This window comes from Protopterus annectens, chromosome 1.part2 (genome assembly GCF_019279795.1).
Source record: "Protopterus annectens isolate FY-2018-M chromosome 1.part2, PAN1.0, whole genome shotgun sequence".
Classification (NCBI taxonomy): Eukaryota; Metazoa; Chordata; order Ceratodontiformes; family Protopteridae; genus Protopterus; species Protopterus annectens.
This window is the reverse complement of record NC_056727.1, coordinates 654,159,611-654,177,945: the sequence shown is the minus strand read 5'-3', so window position 1 is coordinate 654,177,945 and position 18,335 is coordinate 654,159,611. Positions and strand designations below refer to the sequence as shown.

Here is an 18,335-nt window from a genome sequence, read left to right as displayed (position 1 = left end):
ATTTTATCAAGGTTGGAAATGTAAGTAAGCAGCACACAATTCACAGGTTTTGTTCATTAACATCCAACCCCTTTTATTTGTTGATGACTGTATATTATTGTCATTTAATATCCTCGCAAATTTTAAGGACAATGATATAAAATGGTCTACAGACTGCATCTCTCAGAGTCTCAGATTACTGGTCAGATAAGACAAGCATGAACATCAAACACAGAAAGTTAAGACAGAGCTGCATTTTTCCAAGCAGTAGTCATAAATGGTTGCATGATCACTCAGTGCACTAGATCTTAAATTAATACATGTACAAATAACTGTTACATGGTTTCTTAGTACTGTGGATGATGATGCAGTTGGTTATATGTAGAAGGATTTCAGTTCCCTACTGCAAAGCTGTTTGTGTGACAAAGAGGGATAAGGCATCCTTACTGTGTTCTGAAGGTTCATTGGAGTGAGGGTTCAAATCCAGACCTAGTGTAAAAATATTTTATGTGTACTAACAAACATTTTGTAATGTTTATTTCATAGATTGCTTTTCTCCATTTTCACTACTTTTCCCTTATATTTTTTTGCCATTGCTTGCATGTTATGTGTCTTAGCGCAAACAAGAGAAATGGAGAAAAATGAATGTCAGGTTTGGCTGTGCTTATCTGTTTGCAAGACACTTAGCAGTGTGCAAGTCTGGACTAGTAACCCACACATGAATTAGACAGAACACCTGCAGACTGGGCATCTGTAAAAGTGTAAAGGGGATACAGTGTTGCAATTTTCGCTTTCCATCTTGCAATGCATTGAGTGGCAGTTCACAAGGTTCCCCAACACCTGCAGCCATCAAACACTGGCAGGCAGCGATGCAGGCAGGACGTAGACAGTCAATCGTTGAAAATGGATGCATCCAATTAATTCTTTTGGGCACTGCACAAACACACTAAGTGGTGTTGCATGGTGGTTAACACAGAGAACTTAAGAATTAGTAGAAAATTTCAGAAATGTCATGTAACTAGTCCTGTGGTAGCAGGTGTAAGTGCAGGGCTGGAATATGGATGGTCCTCGATCTATTACAGGAAGTGCAACTTATTTTGACTGTTGTGACAATGCAGTTTGTAGCAGTAAACTGAAAAATATACAAGTGTTATTTCAACATTCTTGTAGCAACAGGTGCAAGTATAGGGCTGCCATATACATGGTCCTGTGTTCTAATACAGGATATTCCAGACATTTTTACTGTTGCTCCATTTCCCATTATATTCACTCTCACTTATAACACTTTAGATAGTGGAACTGATATGAATTATATTTATGTAGGATAAGACACCCTTTATGTGTTTTCAGATGTATGACTGAGGGCATACTGTCTACTATATTTCTGTAAGTATGATTCTGCTATCTGGACTTGGATAGCATTCACAATTAAATAAGACACATACACAACTGGATCTATATACAGTAATCTTGTCAGGTCACACACACACACATGTATAAGACCTCAAACTGTCTCCTGTATTAATGAATGAATCCTGAGTGTGTGAGCAGCACTTCTTCTGTGGCAAAGATGGGAAATCAACTTGTGGAAGAAAATGTTTTGTCCTTTATGTGTAAGTTTGAATCCTACACTTTAAAAATCAACTTTAACAGTTTAGAAAAACAAGCGTGTCAGGTCATGACATTAATGCCCCCAGTGCATGTCTGTAAACTTAACTCAACTAACAATTGCCTTACAATTTTCAGTATATATTTCCAATCTACAACAGCAAACACCCCTCAAACTAAGATCAAGTATTACATTAACCTTCCAGTTTATAATATTGCTTTCCTCCCTGCTTGGCACTGCTGCTCTCTGCTTAATATCATACAAACGCAGTTAACATTGTTCAGGTTTGCGCACTACCAGTAAATGGGATGACAGGAATTGGTAGGAAAGCATTAGTTACCATTGCTTTAGTTCGGGTGTTAGACATGTCTGGAGTTAGAGGGAAGCTGCCCAGTTTGGGGTACAGAGGTGTGGTGTCTAGCATATTTATTGGACTCCTGGTAAAGCACCACATCCAAAGCATTTTGCAGGGGAACTATTTTGGCTCCCAGTACAAGTCTGAGGCTTGGCGTAGTTTGGCTCAGGCTCTATCCAGTGCTACTGGCATCCCACACACTGGAGAACAGAGTAGGCATCATTTAATTTTAATGACCTACAGTGGCACAAAAGGGATACGCTCAGCCAGTGGTTGAATGCATTTCAAAGTGCTAACATCCCACAACTGTGTAAGTATGATAATAGAGAGTATTTGTAATATATAGAATGTTAAATATAGGCAAGACTGGTATGCATAATGCACTTCTGTTCTTTTATGTTCTTTCCACAGCTAATGCTAAAATAGAGTTCAATAGACAGGCTCATGTTGATCGAATGCAGAAACTGAGGAAAGCAAGTGGTATGTATGCAACACAAGATAAGTATTGTTGTAGTTTTAAATGGTGCAGTGGTGCAGCGGTTTGCATTGTCACCTCACAGCAAGGGGTTCATCTGTTTGATTCATGGCTGGGTTGCCTTCAATCCAGAGTCTGCGTGTCCTCCCTGTGTTCTTGTGGGTTTCCTATGGGTACTCCGGTTTCCTCAAACATTACGAAGACATGCAACTACAGCTTTTCTCCCTGGGCCTCTGCTGAAAATTGGCTTTTTCCAAGTCAGACTTTCATGGTTAACAAATGCTAAATAAATAAATAACATAAAAGTTAAAGTTAGATTTTTTACGCAGTTGTAGCAAATCGAGCATGCATGTCTTAACTGTAAAAGCAAGCATGCATGAATTAGTCCGTAGCACAAACCAACTTTAGGAGTCAAGTATAAGACTGTAGTCAGAGGTTGTGGGTTCAAATACCACGAGTAACAATTATAGAATATTCCATTTCTTTAATAATAATACATTAATCTAAACTTTATATAAGTGGCATAAATGCCCTGCTGGTAACTTTAATCTATATAACTGGACCAAGCATTTGTGCAATATAGGCCCATTTTAAGGACTACTTTCAGCAATTTGTAATTATGGTGTGTAGCTGTTAACACATATACTTAAATTACTACTTCAGATAAAATAGTTGTATAGTTGTGTTAATGCATTGTATACTGCATATGATGGTACTAATTTATGTCTTTTTTCTCTCACCCTAACCTTTATCTCTCTTATTTTATTTTCTATTATGTGTCATGAAAATGTCTCCATGTCATCTGTCTGTACCAAATCATTAAATGCTTCACAGCACAGTGAGGTAGGCCAGCCCTAGTGAATCAGCCTGCCCCCACTCCACCTGTTCCATCACCAATGCCCAGCACATCTGGGACCCATCCTGACAGCACTGCCTCTGCCGCCCCTGCCCTGGCAGCTGGTGCTGTGGTATCCTCTGGGAGCAGTGGCGGAGGTGGAGATTTCATCACCCTCCAGGAGATGCCAGGGTTGGTGCATAAGGTTGTGCATCACAACATTGGTGTATGCCTATGCCAGATAGAGAGGCTGCTCTCTCTCATTGTACATAGCAGAAGACGCCAGCGACCAGCGGTATAAGGGAACAGTGATGACAGTCCAGTGGATGAGGTCTAGATTCTCACTGTCTGTATGTTTGACAGGCATGAGCCTGTGTTGTCCCCTCCCTCAACCCAATCACAGTGTACCCCAACCTTTTGTACCCCTTACCATCCTTCTGTCTTTGGTTTGTTTGCATTTGCTTCCTCACCTTCCCAACTTACCTGACCCAGAAATGCCTACATCCCTTATCCAGCATTCCTCTCACTGAATTAAAAATAAATGAGTACCTGCCCAACAAAAAAAAATATTATCCCATACATAGCTCTACATTTGCCACATGTGTCTTCTTGACCCACTTGATTTGGTCCAGTTGGCTATATAAAATGATTATGTTGATGTCAACCCTCCTTCTAGAGGTGACAGTCGAAATTCCGCTAATATTTTGCACATATTTTCAATTTTCACTGTTGAAGAAATGGACAGCTATGGTTCTTTCCTACCTCCCTCCCTCCCTCCCTCCTGCACTTTCCTGTATAGCTTTCCCTTTGCTATTCCCCCTTCTTGCTTCCCATTTCATCACTTTCCTGACTGCCCCATTTTATTCCTGGTCAAAAAATAGAATCACACACAACACACAAGTACCAGAAAAAGCCATGGATCCCTTCATTATTTGACCTCTATGTTTGCACAGAGTTTGACATTGTGCACCAATGCCAAACAGTAGTGAGCGGCCCTACAATTCTGAGGTTACTTCCACTCAATGCTGCTTAAAAATGCTGCGATATGCCAAAACACTGCAACACATATACTATAAAGAATTAATGTCATTGCATTATCACTGTTTATTAGATGCACCTCAATTCAAACCCAATATCATTTGGGCTCGAAAAGATATGTGTCAGTGCATTTACACCTGCTGCCACAGAGTCAGCTAAGCAGCAGGTGTGTTTCATACTCTCACTAATAACTCTCAGAATTTTAACAATGAGCTCCGCATTTGCACACTACTTAATTACGTGCAAACAGGGAAAGTAATGGAAATATGTAACTCTCATGTGCATTTTGCCAACCATCATACAAAACCAGCACTCACCACTGTGCTATGCAGCGTCACTTCTTCTTCTTCTTCTTCTTTCGGCTTTTCCCGGTTAGGGGTCGCCACAGCGGATCATCTGTCCACTCATGAATGGCAGTGGAGTTTTACAGTGTCGAGTTGCCAGCCCGGCGCCCAACCTTCCACAGAAGGCACACACATGCACACACTCACACCTAGGGCCAATTTAGAGTGTCCAGTCCACCTACTGCATATCTTTGGGATGTGGGAGGAAACCGGAGCACCCAGAGGAAACCCACGTGACCACATGGAGGACATGCAGACTTCACACAGAAGGCACCCCAGCTGGGAATCGAACCAGAGAACCTCTTGCTGTGAGGCAACAACACTAACCACTACACCACCGTGGCCGCCCATGCAGAGTCACTATTATCATGTATTAATACTGTTTACTGTCCATTTACTCTTTATGCCATGAAACTAGATGTAGAAATATAACAAACTGAAAGCCCTATCTAACAATATGTTACATATTTACAAAGCATACATATATTGCTTCCCCCCATGCACTGCAACCCTGGTCTCTCAATACTTGTTCATAAATATATCAACTACACTATATAAATTAATAAAAAATGTGTGATATGCATTGCACATGAATCTGGTAACATGCAAAACTGGAACTATCTTCACACTTGAACATGCCTACACATCCGTCAACTGACATTAGGTATCGACCCATAAGCCTAACCAGCCTTATCTGCAAGGCTGTGGAAAGAATAATCACAGACCTTATCCACAAGGACATAGGCAACCTTCAGAACTTTTGACATGACTCAGTTTGGTTTTGTCAAAGGTAGATCTTGCTTATTAAACCTAGAGGACTTGTTTGAGAATGTCACCAAAGCCCTGGATAAGGGAAAACATTACATACCATCTATCTTGATTTAGCCAAGGCCTTTGACACAATCCTCCCATTTAGGTATCTTAGAGAAACTCTCCCGTCTTGGGTTAACCCATACATTGCTAGATGGGTAGCCAACTGGCTCACCGACAAAATGCACACTGTCAAAGTTGGGGAGTCCACCTCAACCAGTAGACCAGTTACCAGTGGAGTGCCGCAAGGATCTGTGCTGGGCCCTCTACTGTTTGGAAACTATTTCTCTGAAGTCCAGGTGAAGGTAAATGGCCTGTGGTTTACCAAGTTTGCAAATGACTGTAAACTGGGTACAGTCATATAGATATCAAACAAATGATTGATGCCAAACTCATAGACTGAAACTTGACACCAAAAAATGCCTCATTGTCCCTTGTCAATGAAGTAGCTCCTGCTAATTATGATATACATAACTCCCCTCTATGCATATACTCAGTGGTGCAAGGCTGGTGAACACAGATTGATAGCAATCTAAACTTTAATCACCATGTGTCCATAGTAGTAAGAAAATCATTCTACATTGCACACCTCATAAATAAGGCCACCACATCCAAGACCAGGGAGGTCTTAGCTCTGCTGTACTCTACCCTTATCAGACCACTAATTGAGTACAATGCTCCCTTTTGTATGTACCTCACCAGACACCTGTAGCAACTGGAGAGACCACAGATGTTTCTGACCAAGAGAATCCAGGACCTCCAAAATATGGCATACATGAAAAGACTAAAAGCCCTGTCACTGTACTCAGTATCATACAAGATGATGAGAATGACCAGTGTCTGCCCAGCACAGCAGTCTCGGTCCCTGCCCTAAAGGAAATGCTGGACATATGTAAATCAAATGGGACAAGAATAACTTGCTTCAGGGATCTCAACCTAGCCTGTGACATAAACAGAACATGCTGGAGAGACATATATATCTTCCAGCAATTGACAATACTGTGGTATAGACTCCCATTGCATGTGAAGCAGAGCTCTTCAATGATCCTATTCAAGCACAACCTTGACAACTGGGTGGGTGACCATAAATTCACCCCAGGGGTGGCATCTATGTCTCTTATGGACAGGGGCAGTTGGTGCTGATCACAAAATCACTCTGCTAGCAACGACCAGCTAACTATGATCAATAAGAGTACTCAGTTTTTTACACAGTTAGGCTTGTAAAGACCCTAGGGCCATTAACATATTAACCTCCTATGAACCTATGAATTTATGAACCTGTGCATGCCTGTCAAAATCTCTGCTGCTGCATCCACTTCTGATGTAATACACCATAAGTTGTTCTGTAGATTTGTAAAATTCAGACTTGTGCTGTGGTGCTTGAGTAAAGTACTGAACTCTGTAGTCTATATACTTTGATAGGTAAAGAGTTCTGTTCTCAATGCAGTCAACTATGGGTGTGTTTGTGTGTGTGTGTGTGTGTGTGTGTGTATGTGTGTGTGTGTGTGTGTGTGTGTGTGTGTGTGTGTGTGTGTGTGTGTGTTTGTGTCTGTCTAGCCAGATGAGCATAAGTGTGTATCCTTAGTTACCACTCAAGTCCCATGGATTGATAGTATTTTAACACTTGCACATGCCTACACATCCATTTTATGGATGCCTCCCAATATCTTCTCTCCAACATCCACTGCTGATGTCATCCACTATAAGTTCTCCTTTGGCCTTGTAAAAGTCAGACTTGTGCCATGGAGCTTGTGTAAAGTCCTGAGCTCTGTAGCCTGTATACTTATATAGGTAGGGGGTTCTGTTCTCACTGTAGTCAACTGTGTGTGTGTGTGTGTGTGTGTGTGTGTGTGTGTGTGTGTGTGTGTGTGTGTGTGTGTGTGTGTGTGTGTAGCCAGAAGAGCATAAATGTGTATCCTGTAGTTATCAATCCAATCCCATGGATTGACAGTATTTTGACACTTGCAAATGCCCATACATATGTTTCATGCAAGCCTTCCAACATCCACTGCTGATGTCATCCACTATAAGTTCTCCTGCAGCCTTGTAAGTGTCAGACTTAGGCTGTGGTGCTTGTGTAAAGTACTGAATGTTAAGTTGTCAATCTCGCCTTCATTCTTGCTTGATGGGTTCGGAGCCGATCCTCGGCTCTGACTCGGCACTTGCTTTAGCTCGAGAACTCCTTTTACCAGCTCGAGGCAGCCCCATATCCCATGATGCAAGGCTGTAAGTACCCAGATCTCGTTTGCCGCTTCGCTTAGGAGGTCTTCTTTTTACCAGCTCCTGGTAAGTTGTTCACTTTTGTGATATTTAAGCCCCCTTTTAGTCAAAACTCCTTTATTGATAGTTTAAGTTTATATTTCTACCCTTTCTGACAGAAATTCCCTGTCTCCTTTAATTTTTTGTTAGTCAATCTTTTCCCTATCCCATCCCCCCCCTGTTAGGGTGTGTGTGTTGGTTTTTATAGAATACCTTTTGGTATTTTGTTTAAGTTAATTTTGACTGGTGTGTGTGTGTGTTGTGTTTTCAGCACCATGTCAAAGGAGAGGGTCTCAGGTTTTAAGAAGTGTGACTCGTGCTGTCAGAAGATGTCTCTGACAGACGGTCACACTTCTTGCCTGTATTGTCTGGGCCCTCTTCACCTGCAGGATTCCTGTGCTATTTGTCACTCCTTCAGCCAGAGAGTCCTGCAGGAGAGACGTAATAAGCTGATTCTTAGGGGCCTTCTTAAGCCGGAGGGCTCTCCGGCTAAGTCGGCTCCACCAAAATCAGCAAAACCTGCCAAGGCCCAGGCTTCTGTATCTAAGCCTGCGGCCTCGGCTCCGACTCATACTGAGTCGAGATCGGCCCGCTGGAGCCGATTCTGGCTTGACAGCTTCGGCACCGATGGCTATCGGTGCCGAATCTGTATTGTCCACTTCGATGTCGGCTCCGATCGGTTCCGACACCCATGTGGCACAGGCATCGGTGTCGGCTCCGATCGGCTCCGACACCGTTACTTTGGTGGCTGTATCGGCTCCGGCTGGAGCCGATACATCGAGGCTTCCTGTCGGCTCCGTGAAGTCGGCTCCGACAGGATCTATAGTATCGGCTCCGATGGCTCATTCCAGGAAGAGGTCGAGGTCTCCTTCCTTGGAGCCGATACTTTCGCTCGCTTCACCTCTTCTATCGGAACGGAGCCATCGGAGCCGATCTTCAAGGTCATCCAGGTTGTCAGATCATGACCTAGAGAGAGTGGTCAGTAGATTACTCAAGTCACAGGTACTGGCCCAAATGTTACACAGTCCGTCTCAGCAGACGACTGTTGGTCCACACCCCGTTACAGTTCCTCCTTCAACTCTACCCCAGAACTTGGAGTTGGAGTCTTCGGGCATGGTTACTGCTACGGCTGGAGGACGGATACCCCCTTCTGTTCCTTCAGCCTCTACTCTTATCTCCTCTTGAGACCTTCCTTAGAGGGATTCGTGGTCGGGCTTCCATGGTCTCCTCCGAGGGGTGAGTGGCATCGGACCCTTGTCCGAGCCCGCTCTTCCCTTGGAGCCTCGGCCTTGGTGAGCTCGGCTCCGACATCTGCCTCGGAGACTTCCCTTTCGGTGGTCCCTGGAGTTCCTAGCTCTTCGGAGCGGGTTCTCTCGGACCTGCCTGGGAGGGAGCATTCGAGGTGATGAAGAGTGTACTGGCCACTGGTATCAGTCAGCAGTCTGTTCCGTAGCTCCTCCCTCTATAGTACCTGTTGACATCTCTGCCACTTCTCTTGCTACAGGACCCAGAGATCCTCCGCCTCAGGTTTCCCCATTGGGAATTTTCCCCTCTTCCGAGGATTCTCCTGATGTTTTGGGAGATCCTCCTAGGAAGAGGACTTGTAAGAGGAAGCATGTAGACTCCCCGAGTCTGTCACTGGATACTGACTTTGATGAGTCAGAGGGATCCCTAGATCCCCTCTGAGGATGTCTCCTTCTCAGACATCCTAGAACTTCTGAAACAGAGGGAAACTGGCCCACCAACAATCCCTCTGAGGATGAGTCAGTATACCTAGAGGCGTTTGGATCTCGGCCCTCCACCTCCTGGGTGTCTCCGCCTTTGACCCCTTATGCAGGTTATTGCACGAAAGGCGTGGGCAGCTCCTGACTCTGTAGAGCCAGTCCCTAGGAGGCCTTCTAAATTTATCACTGCCCCGAGTGACAAACAATTCCTTACCAAGGGTGTCCCGCTGATGCCATGGTGGTGGCTGCGGCCACCAAAAGGAACTTGCAGATCCTTCCGTGCCCGTCCATCCTCCTAATAAGGACTCTAGGACCATGGATAGATGGTAAGCGGATGTTTTCCTCAGCGACCTTTGCTATCGTTCGCTGAATTATCTATGTCATTTCACCAGACTCCAAAGGGATATCCTGAAGGAGCTGGGAGAAGTAGTTCAGGATCCTACAGCTGCAGGGGCTCAAGAAAAGATTGCTTCGCAGCTAGGAACCCTCAATTCCGTTGTTAACTCCTCCATGCGGCTAATATCTTATGCTGCGGATGGAGCCAGTAGAGCCGCAGGCACAGGTGTGGGTCTTAGACGCCAAGCCTGGATGCGGCTATGTGATTTTATGGATCCCTTTAAGGCCCCTTCACAAATTCTCCCTTTGATGGGTCAGCTTTTTGGCCCTCAGGTGAAGGAAACCTTGACCAGGTGCGAGCAGGACGGCAAGACTCTTTCTGCTGTTGGAGTCCGTTTTCCACCCCTTCTAGGCCTTATCCCAAAGGACAGAAGGGCGGAAGATGTGGTTCCGTAAATCCCAAGGAGTCACGCCGATTCACGTGGTCAGTTTACCCATAGAGGCAGAGGGGTAACAATAACAGACGCCACTCTAGAGGCAGAGGGGTCCAAGAACCAGGGAAACAGGGAGCCTCTCTCTGACAAGCCCTTTCAGCATCCCTGAGGTGTTGCCCGGCTGTCCCTCCTTGGAGGCAGTCGGGGAAGATTATCACTGTACCCAGAAGCCTGGCATTCCCTCACTCAAGACAGATGGGTACAGTCGATCATATCCAAGGGTTACATAATTCCTTTCGAGGAAAGTCCTTTTCCTCAAATTCCCTTCCAGATGTACCACCCGGTCTAAGGGACATTGCAGAGTTAGAAATCGCAAAACTACTGCAAAAAGAGCCATTCAGCCAGTTACAATAGACCATTCAGAGCCGGAATCTACTCAAGGTTCTTTTGGTCCCCAAAAGACGGGAGACTGGAGACCAATATTGGATCTCAGCAGACTCAACAAGTCTGTCAAGAAGACAAGATTCGAATGGTCACTCTTCAGTCAATTCTGCCCTTCTTACAGAAGGACAACTGGATGTGCTCAATAGATCTTCAGGATGCGTACTATCACATCAAAATTCACAGACGCTCCAGGAGATTTCTCCGCTTCCGGCTGGGGTCCAGTCACTTCCAGTTCAGAGCCCTGCCCTTTGGTCTCACTACAGCCCCCAGAGTGTTCACCAAATGCATGGCAGTGGTCACGGCTCACCTGAGACGTCAAGGATTCCAGGTGTTTCCGTATCTCGATGACTGGCTCCTGTCAGCCACCACCAGGCATCAGCTTATACAAGCCAGGGATTACACAATAGGCCTTTGTTCTCATTTGGGCATCTCAATCAACTTCAAAAGTCATCCTTATCGCCCTGCCAGTCTATTACCTTCATAGGCGCAAACTTAAACACTGTTCGGATGTCAGCTACCCTTACAGAACAAAGAGTTTCAGACATTCAGACTCATGTCAGGATCATTCTGGCCAACAAGAAAATACAGGCCAGAATGGTTCTGAAGGTATTAGGTCTCATGGCTGCGGCCATTACACTTCTTCCCTGGCTCGATTCTACATGCGCCTTCTTCAGTGGATGCTGTTCACACAGTGGTCATACCAGCAACTTCCAATGCGTCACCAGATTCTGGTGACACAAACATGCAAAGAACATCTTGCTTGGTGGATCACATCGTCTCAGGTTCACCAAGGCAGGTGCTTTGTACCTCCGTCCCGATAGCCACTGTCACCACGGATGCCTCCCTGATCGGGTGGGGGTCATTATCAGGGCAGGATGGTTCATGGACGTGGCAACCGTTCGAGTACCATCTGCACATAAATGTCCTGGAGATGAGAGCAGTGCTTTTAACGTTGCAAGCCCTCAACGACTTTCTTCCCGTAGGGACAATTGCAGTCCACACAGACAACATGTCTGTAGTTTGGTATATCAACAAACAGGGCGGAACCAAGTCCTACCCCTTGTGTCGAGAAGCTCAGACTTTGGCAATGGGCGATCTCCTCTCATCGGTTTCTGGTAGCAACGCATATCCCTGGGAAAACCAACATTATAGCGGACAGATTGAGCAGAGCTATCCTCATGCCTCACGAGTGGTCTCTCAAGCAATCTATAGCGGAAGAGATTTTTCTGGAATGGGGTCGTCCATGTTGCGATCTTTTGCTACTCCCCAAAACAGCAAATGTCCAGACTTCTTCAGCCTCTTCCTCTATCAGGCCATCCCCAGAGACGCTCTGACCCAGGATTGGCCCCAGGGACTTCTTTATGCCTTCCCTCCATTTCCTCTGATCCCTCAGGTGATCCAGAAAGCTACCGCTTTGAGAGCCAAATTGATTCTCATTGCCCCTTACTGGCCTCGACAAGTTTGGTTCCGTTCCTCCATCATCACCTTTTGGTGCAGCCGTGGCATCTGGACCCAGTGCCAGATCTACTGATTCACCAATCCGGTCAGCTGCACCGGTCAATCCCTTCTCTCAACCTCACAGCATGGTTGCTCCACTTCCTTCCTTAGCCAGGCTTCCTTTGATCTCTAACCCAGTTAGAGACATCATAGTAGCTTCACTAAAATCCTCTACCAGGAGGATTTACACAAGCAAATGGAAACGTTTCTCTTATTGGGCTAAGGCCCAAAATATTGATCCTTTTACTGCCCCTGTTCAGGCAGTTCTGGACTTCTTAGCAGACATTTTTCATGCAGGCTCCTCTTCTTCCACAGTCAGAGTTCAATTGGCTGCTATTTCTAATTTTCATGTCGGGATAGTAGATCATAATATTATGTCCCATAGGCTCTGCAGGGCCTTCTTGAAAGGAATTTTCCTACTAAAGCCTCCAATCAGGAATCCTCCTCCTCAGTGGGATCTAAATTTAGTGCTGACATCCTTGATTCTTCCCCTTCGAGCCAGCTGTTTCTTGTTCCCTGAAATATCTTTCTTGGAAAACTTTATTCCTAGTGGCTATTACATCTGCCAGGAGGGTGTCTGAACTTCATGCTCTTTCGGTTCGACCCCCTATTTGATTTTTCACAAAGACAGAGTATCTTTGAGAACTAATCCATCCTTTTACCTAAGGTCGCTTCAAAGAACAATCTGAATCAATCCATTGATCTCCTGTATTTTTCCTAACTATTCAGATAGAGCTGAACAAAAGCTACATTATCTTGACGTCCACCGTCAACTTAGATATTATTTGGACAGAACAAAAAATTTAGAAAATCTGATCAACTTTTTGTTTCCTATGCGGATAATAAAAAGGCCTTCCTGTTTCTAAAGTGACTTTGTCCAGATGGCTTTCTTCGGTCATCACTGAAATTTATACTCAGGGGAAAACAGCTGTGCTCAAAACCTAAAGCACATTCAACTAGGAGTTTAGCTACTTCTACAGCTTTTCAAGCTAGACTTCCTTTGGACACTATTTGTGCAGCGCCACTTGGGCCACTCCTCACACTTTTGTTTCCCATTACAAATTGGACTTGGCCTCCAGGGACAGAGCCAGTTTTGGCTCTACAGTCCTCAAGAGTTTGTTCCATTGAGCCACCCAGGATAGAGGTGCTAGGACGCGGTCCCATCAAGCAAGAATGAAGGCGAGATTGACAACTTAACATTAAGAAGTTATGTACCTACCATAACGTTCCATGTTAGTTGTCTTCTCTCCTTCTTTCTTGACCTCCCTCCTTCCCCTGGCCTGGACAGACCTTGTATAAGAAACTATTATGCTAAAGACCATTCAGACCTGGTCCTTTTCCATCTGTAAGTTTCTTCTTCCTTTGGGAAGTATTTTATGCTTGGTGTTATTGCCCTTTGTCAACAAACGAGATCTGGGTACTTACCGCCTTGCATCATGGGATATGGGGCTGCCTCGAGCTGGTAAAAGGAGTTCTCGAGCTAAAGCAAGTGCCGAGTCGGAGCCGAGGATCGGCTCCGAACCCATCAAGCAAGAAAGAAGGCGAGAGAAGACAACTAACATGGAACGTTATGGTAGGTACATAACTTCTTATTTCCGTAGTCTGTGTACTTAGGGGTTCTGTTCTCACTGCAGTCAACTGGTGTGTGTGTGTGTGTGTGTGTGTGTGTGTGTGTGTGTGTGTGTGTGTGTGTGTGTGTGTGTGTGTGTGTGTGTGTGTGTGTGTGCACTTGCTTGATATTACATAGTGTTGCCCGAGACACTCCAAGTCAGACTTGACCTGTGATGGTTGCCTTTAATACGTAGTTCTGTAGACTGTGTACTTTGATAGGTAGGGGTTCTGTTCTCACTGCAGTCAAGTAAGTGTGTTTGTGTGTGTGTGTGTGTGTGTGTGTGTGTGTGTGTGTGTGTTTGTGCACTTGCTTGACATTACAGAGAGCCTTTTACACCAGAATGTGAGACACTGTTATTACCATACTGTCCTCCTCAGACACTGCTAATGTCATCAGCTATATCTGAATTGCGGGTCTGCACTATTACCATCAGGGAAGGGTTGGAGACTGGCCTGGAGTCCAGGCAGAAGTCACCTTATCCTATACAATACAGATCACAGTGACATGGCTTTCAATCTATCCACATACATTATGGCATGGTTGTAGGCCCAGTGTTTTCTTGGTGAGAAACCCCTGTGATCTCTGCAGCTATTACACGTGCCTGGTGAGGTACATGGAAAAAAGAGCATTATACTATATTAGTGTTATGATCAAGTTTCGAGTACAGTGCTGTAATATAATCCTCAGATCTGCATATGCTGGTGTGACTTATGATGTGCACAACATTGGCTTTCAATATCAGTGTGGACACTTGGTTGTCGAAGTTCAGATTGCTATCTACATGTGTCCTCAGGTCTTGCATCACTGGCTTGCAGCATAGCAGGTTTGCAGCCAATGCTGTAATTAGCAGGGAATTCCACTTTGCAGAAGGACAAAATAAAGACAGATTTTGCATTTATCTGTAAACTGCGTGGCTTTGTCACCAATTATTTGTCTGTGTTAGCCCCCCCTGTAGTTTGTTATCATCATTGGTGGACTCAGTGATTGCACCCAGCTTGCAAGAATCAGCAAACATGTTAAGCCAAAGGCTGTATATGTCAGCCTGATCTGTCGAGAAATTGATCACAAACAGTAAGGAGCCAAGTACAGATCCCTGGGATAGTGGTGACAGCTCTACTGGTACAGGTTGATTCACCAGCTTTCACAGTATGTGTTCAGTTGGTGAGACAGTTGACTACCTATCTAGTGAAATAAGGGTTTATTCCCCAGCTGGGAGAGTTTCTCAATGATAGCTACATGGGAGATTGTGTCCAAACCCTAGGCCAGATCAGGATAGGCAGTATGCACTGCCTTACCTTCATCAAGGCCTATCACAGAGACTCAGTCTGACTCAGCACATACACCTTTTTGGCATGGTTGAATACACACCAACACACCCTCCACACAGACTGTGTTTTTGTAGAAGGATGCACTTCAATATGTATCCATCTGAGTTGGGGGGCAGCACCTGATGCATGCAAGTATAGACACATCCTGACTCTCCTCATCTGTGAGATAGACCAAAATGTCATCATGGAACTTTTCTGAATGGACACTATGTGTGAGTTGCAACAGACATGATGTAGCATTAACGTATGTTAGATGTCCTCAAAGAGGTCATTGAGGGCATGCATGATGACAACACTACCATTCTTATGAACTGGACAAGCCCAAGGCATTTGACACAAATCCACAGTGAGGTATTCACTCATCACTGTCAGATGTGGCCATAAACACCTATATCACCAAGTGGGGAGACCAAAGTATCACGTGTGGCATCTAAATATGTTAAAATGTGTGAACTGACTTATAAGTCATAGATGTCACAAATGATATACACATCCTGTGTCCAAACAGCTGTCTGAAGAACTACAGACTGTGGGCAATCATTGACTCCAACTGTGATATTAGTATAATACAGACAGTATCAACACTCACCAAAGATTGCTGCCACAGTCAGGACAAGACCTGGAATGAAACAAAAACATGGAGAGATTTGTTACATCAGAAAAACAAACACACAACCGAAGGATAATGTAGACATTACACCCTATAATCAGACCAATAGGAATTGAAGTGTGTCCTGGGATAGATGGTATGTGGAATGTCTACCAGTATGTGACTACTGTGCTGACTACTCCCTTGTATGTCACACTACTGAGTATGTGAAGGACATTTATATCACAGGCCATAATACCTCCATAGTTCACAGCCTTCATCACACCAATAACTGAGTACAATGCACCCTTCTTCATGTACCTCCATACACATTCTCCAGTGATGTGTAACTGAAGTGTACCACCTTTGCCACAGTAACCTGTCACATATCTTTTTGGCTATACCTAGGTGTTCTTTTTGTGGCATAAACATTACTGTCTGATGGTGCAGAACCCCCATCAAGTTGTTATACCACATGATTGTATGATACTCATTCCAATGATGCAGACTTTACATACATAGCTGTTTGACAACATTGATAGCATGGTTAACATTTGTGACAGTGTGGATTGTGCTATACTGTATATATATATATATATATATATATATATATATATATATATGTGTGTGTGTATATATATATATATATATATATATATATATATATATATATATATATATATAGAAAAATATGTATGCATATATATATATATATATATATATATATATATATATATATATATGCCATGCACACCAGTCAACTAGTCTGTATTGATCGTAATGTCACTTACAGGTATTGCAGTGTCCCTCCTAACACCTGCAGTAGATGTTAGTGTCAGGACAATGTGTGTGATTACCCTCATAGAGCGTGGACATGTCATAATCGTGTTTGTGCACAACCCATTCAGATCACTATAAATCACATATGTTATGTCATAGACATGTGATTACTGGTGGTATTATTCTGATATTGTCCATGATTGTGTGTGCTTCTTATATTGTTGTCTGTGAACCTTTACCTGTGTCCCACTTGCTGGAGACCTCTGCTGAGATTACACTCATATTCAGGCAAATTAGTTTGCACAGCTCCGCAATATGCATGCTACTCCAATTGTATATAACATCCCTGATAGATGTCCTTTGCATTGTTCAGGTAAGGATGCTTATCTTGCACAGACATTTTCCCCATTATGTCACTTTGTGCGACAATCACATAATGCACATTTTCACTGTGCAGTCCATACTGTACCATATTGATATGTGATTGGTGTTGCTGCTACAACTGTCTTCCATTGACATGCCCTCATGTGCTGTACATTAGGTTCTTTCCCTGTGTTCATTCCTAAAATTCATCTGTGTGTCCCTATTCAGTACACACACTTCCCCTGAGTGTTTATTTTACATGGCAGTCCATGTACCCTTATAGATCATTTATGCAACTTCAGTACAGAATGCCTGGAATGGGATTTCACAATACTCTTCATTGTATACACTGTCCTGTACTGTGTTTGGACCATATAAATATCTATATGTGAAGCCCTGGTAATCATTGTGGCATTCTGTGCAATTCCAGTAACCTACTGTGCTCTGATGTAAATAGATTTGCTATCTGTGTTGCTTTACATGGTTTCCTGGTTGGCAACATTGTTGCCAGCCACGGAACCATGCTTATTTATGTTTAAACACGGTGCGCAGTATGAATACGTAATCAGCGCTGCTGCTCACTGTCCATCACTGCACACACATGTAAATTTCATGTAGGCTTCCCACAAAGCCTACACAGAGATTACTGAATCCCAGGGGGAATGTATATCCAACATACATGTTTGCATAGAAGAGAATAACCAACATCGTTTACTGCCTGTTTATGTTTATTGTGCATATTTTTGTCTTTAATCAAATGCATGTAAACAAATATATATGTGTTGTAATCTTTGTACTAAATTATGTAATCTCAGCTGTTACTGACAAAGTACACAACTGTACCTTGTCTTTACATCTAAGAAAAAAAACTTTAATTGTAATCTTAACTTGACGTATAAAGTGGAGCTTTTCTTCCCAAGACGCCACTGAAAGGGGGCAACTTTCTGTCCATGTGGACTATCCCAGTTAACAAATGCAGTAAAATAAATAAATTAATTAATGCATATGTTTGTTTGTGACTGTTGATAAATTAACCTTTTTATGCTGTAATTATGATCTTTCTTTTCCCCATGTAGAGAAGTTGGTACCATTGTCAGGTCACTGGGCTGCTGCCCTAGTGAAGGAGAGCTCCATGATATGCTTGCAGAGGTAAGACATGCACCTTAGGTAAATTTGCCGTTTTATATGCTTTTGCTTTGGCTACTGGTAATTGGCGGTGGAGGAATAAGACTGGTTTACTGTGTGGGGATTATTGTCTGCTGCTTTATTTAGTTTTAGTATGAATATGTTTACGATTTATGCCCAGATCATGCATGTCTAGTCTCTGGTCTGCTTCATTTAAATCAAATATGTATCACATCTAAGCCTAGCCTTAAAGTTGTATTTTATTTTTGATATCAGTAGAGCATATAGACTAATAGATGACTTTTTGCTTGATAATTTTATTTTCAGTTTTTAAATGTTGACAAATCAATTGTTTCCACTGTCTTCCTGAAGTTCAAAAATCTACAGTCAGATCTCTTT

The 18,335-nt window shown here is 43.5% G+C and overlaps 1 protein-coding gene across 1 annotated transcript in view; it reads left to right on the top strand.

Annotated features, from left to right (window-relative positions):
* Window positions 1-18,335, top strand: part of EFCAB2 (EF-hand calcium binding domain 2) — a 610,154-nt gene that overhangs the window by 308,974 nt on the left and 282,845 nt on the right. The window contains exon 3 of the mRNA XM_044058128.1: window positions 17,888-17,960. Within this exon, the coding sequence (XP_043914063.1) occupies window positions 17,888-17,960 (73 nt within the window). The remainder of the gene's footprint in view (window positions 1-17,887; window positions 17,961-18,335) is intronic.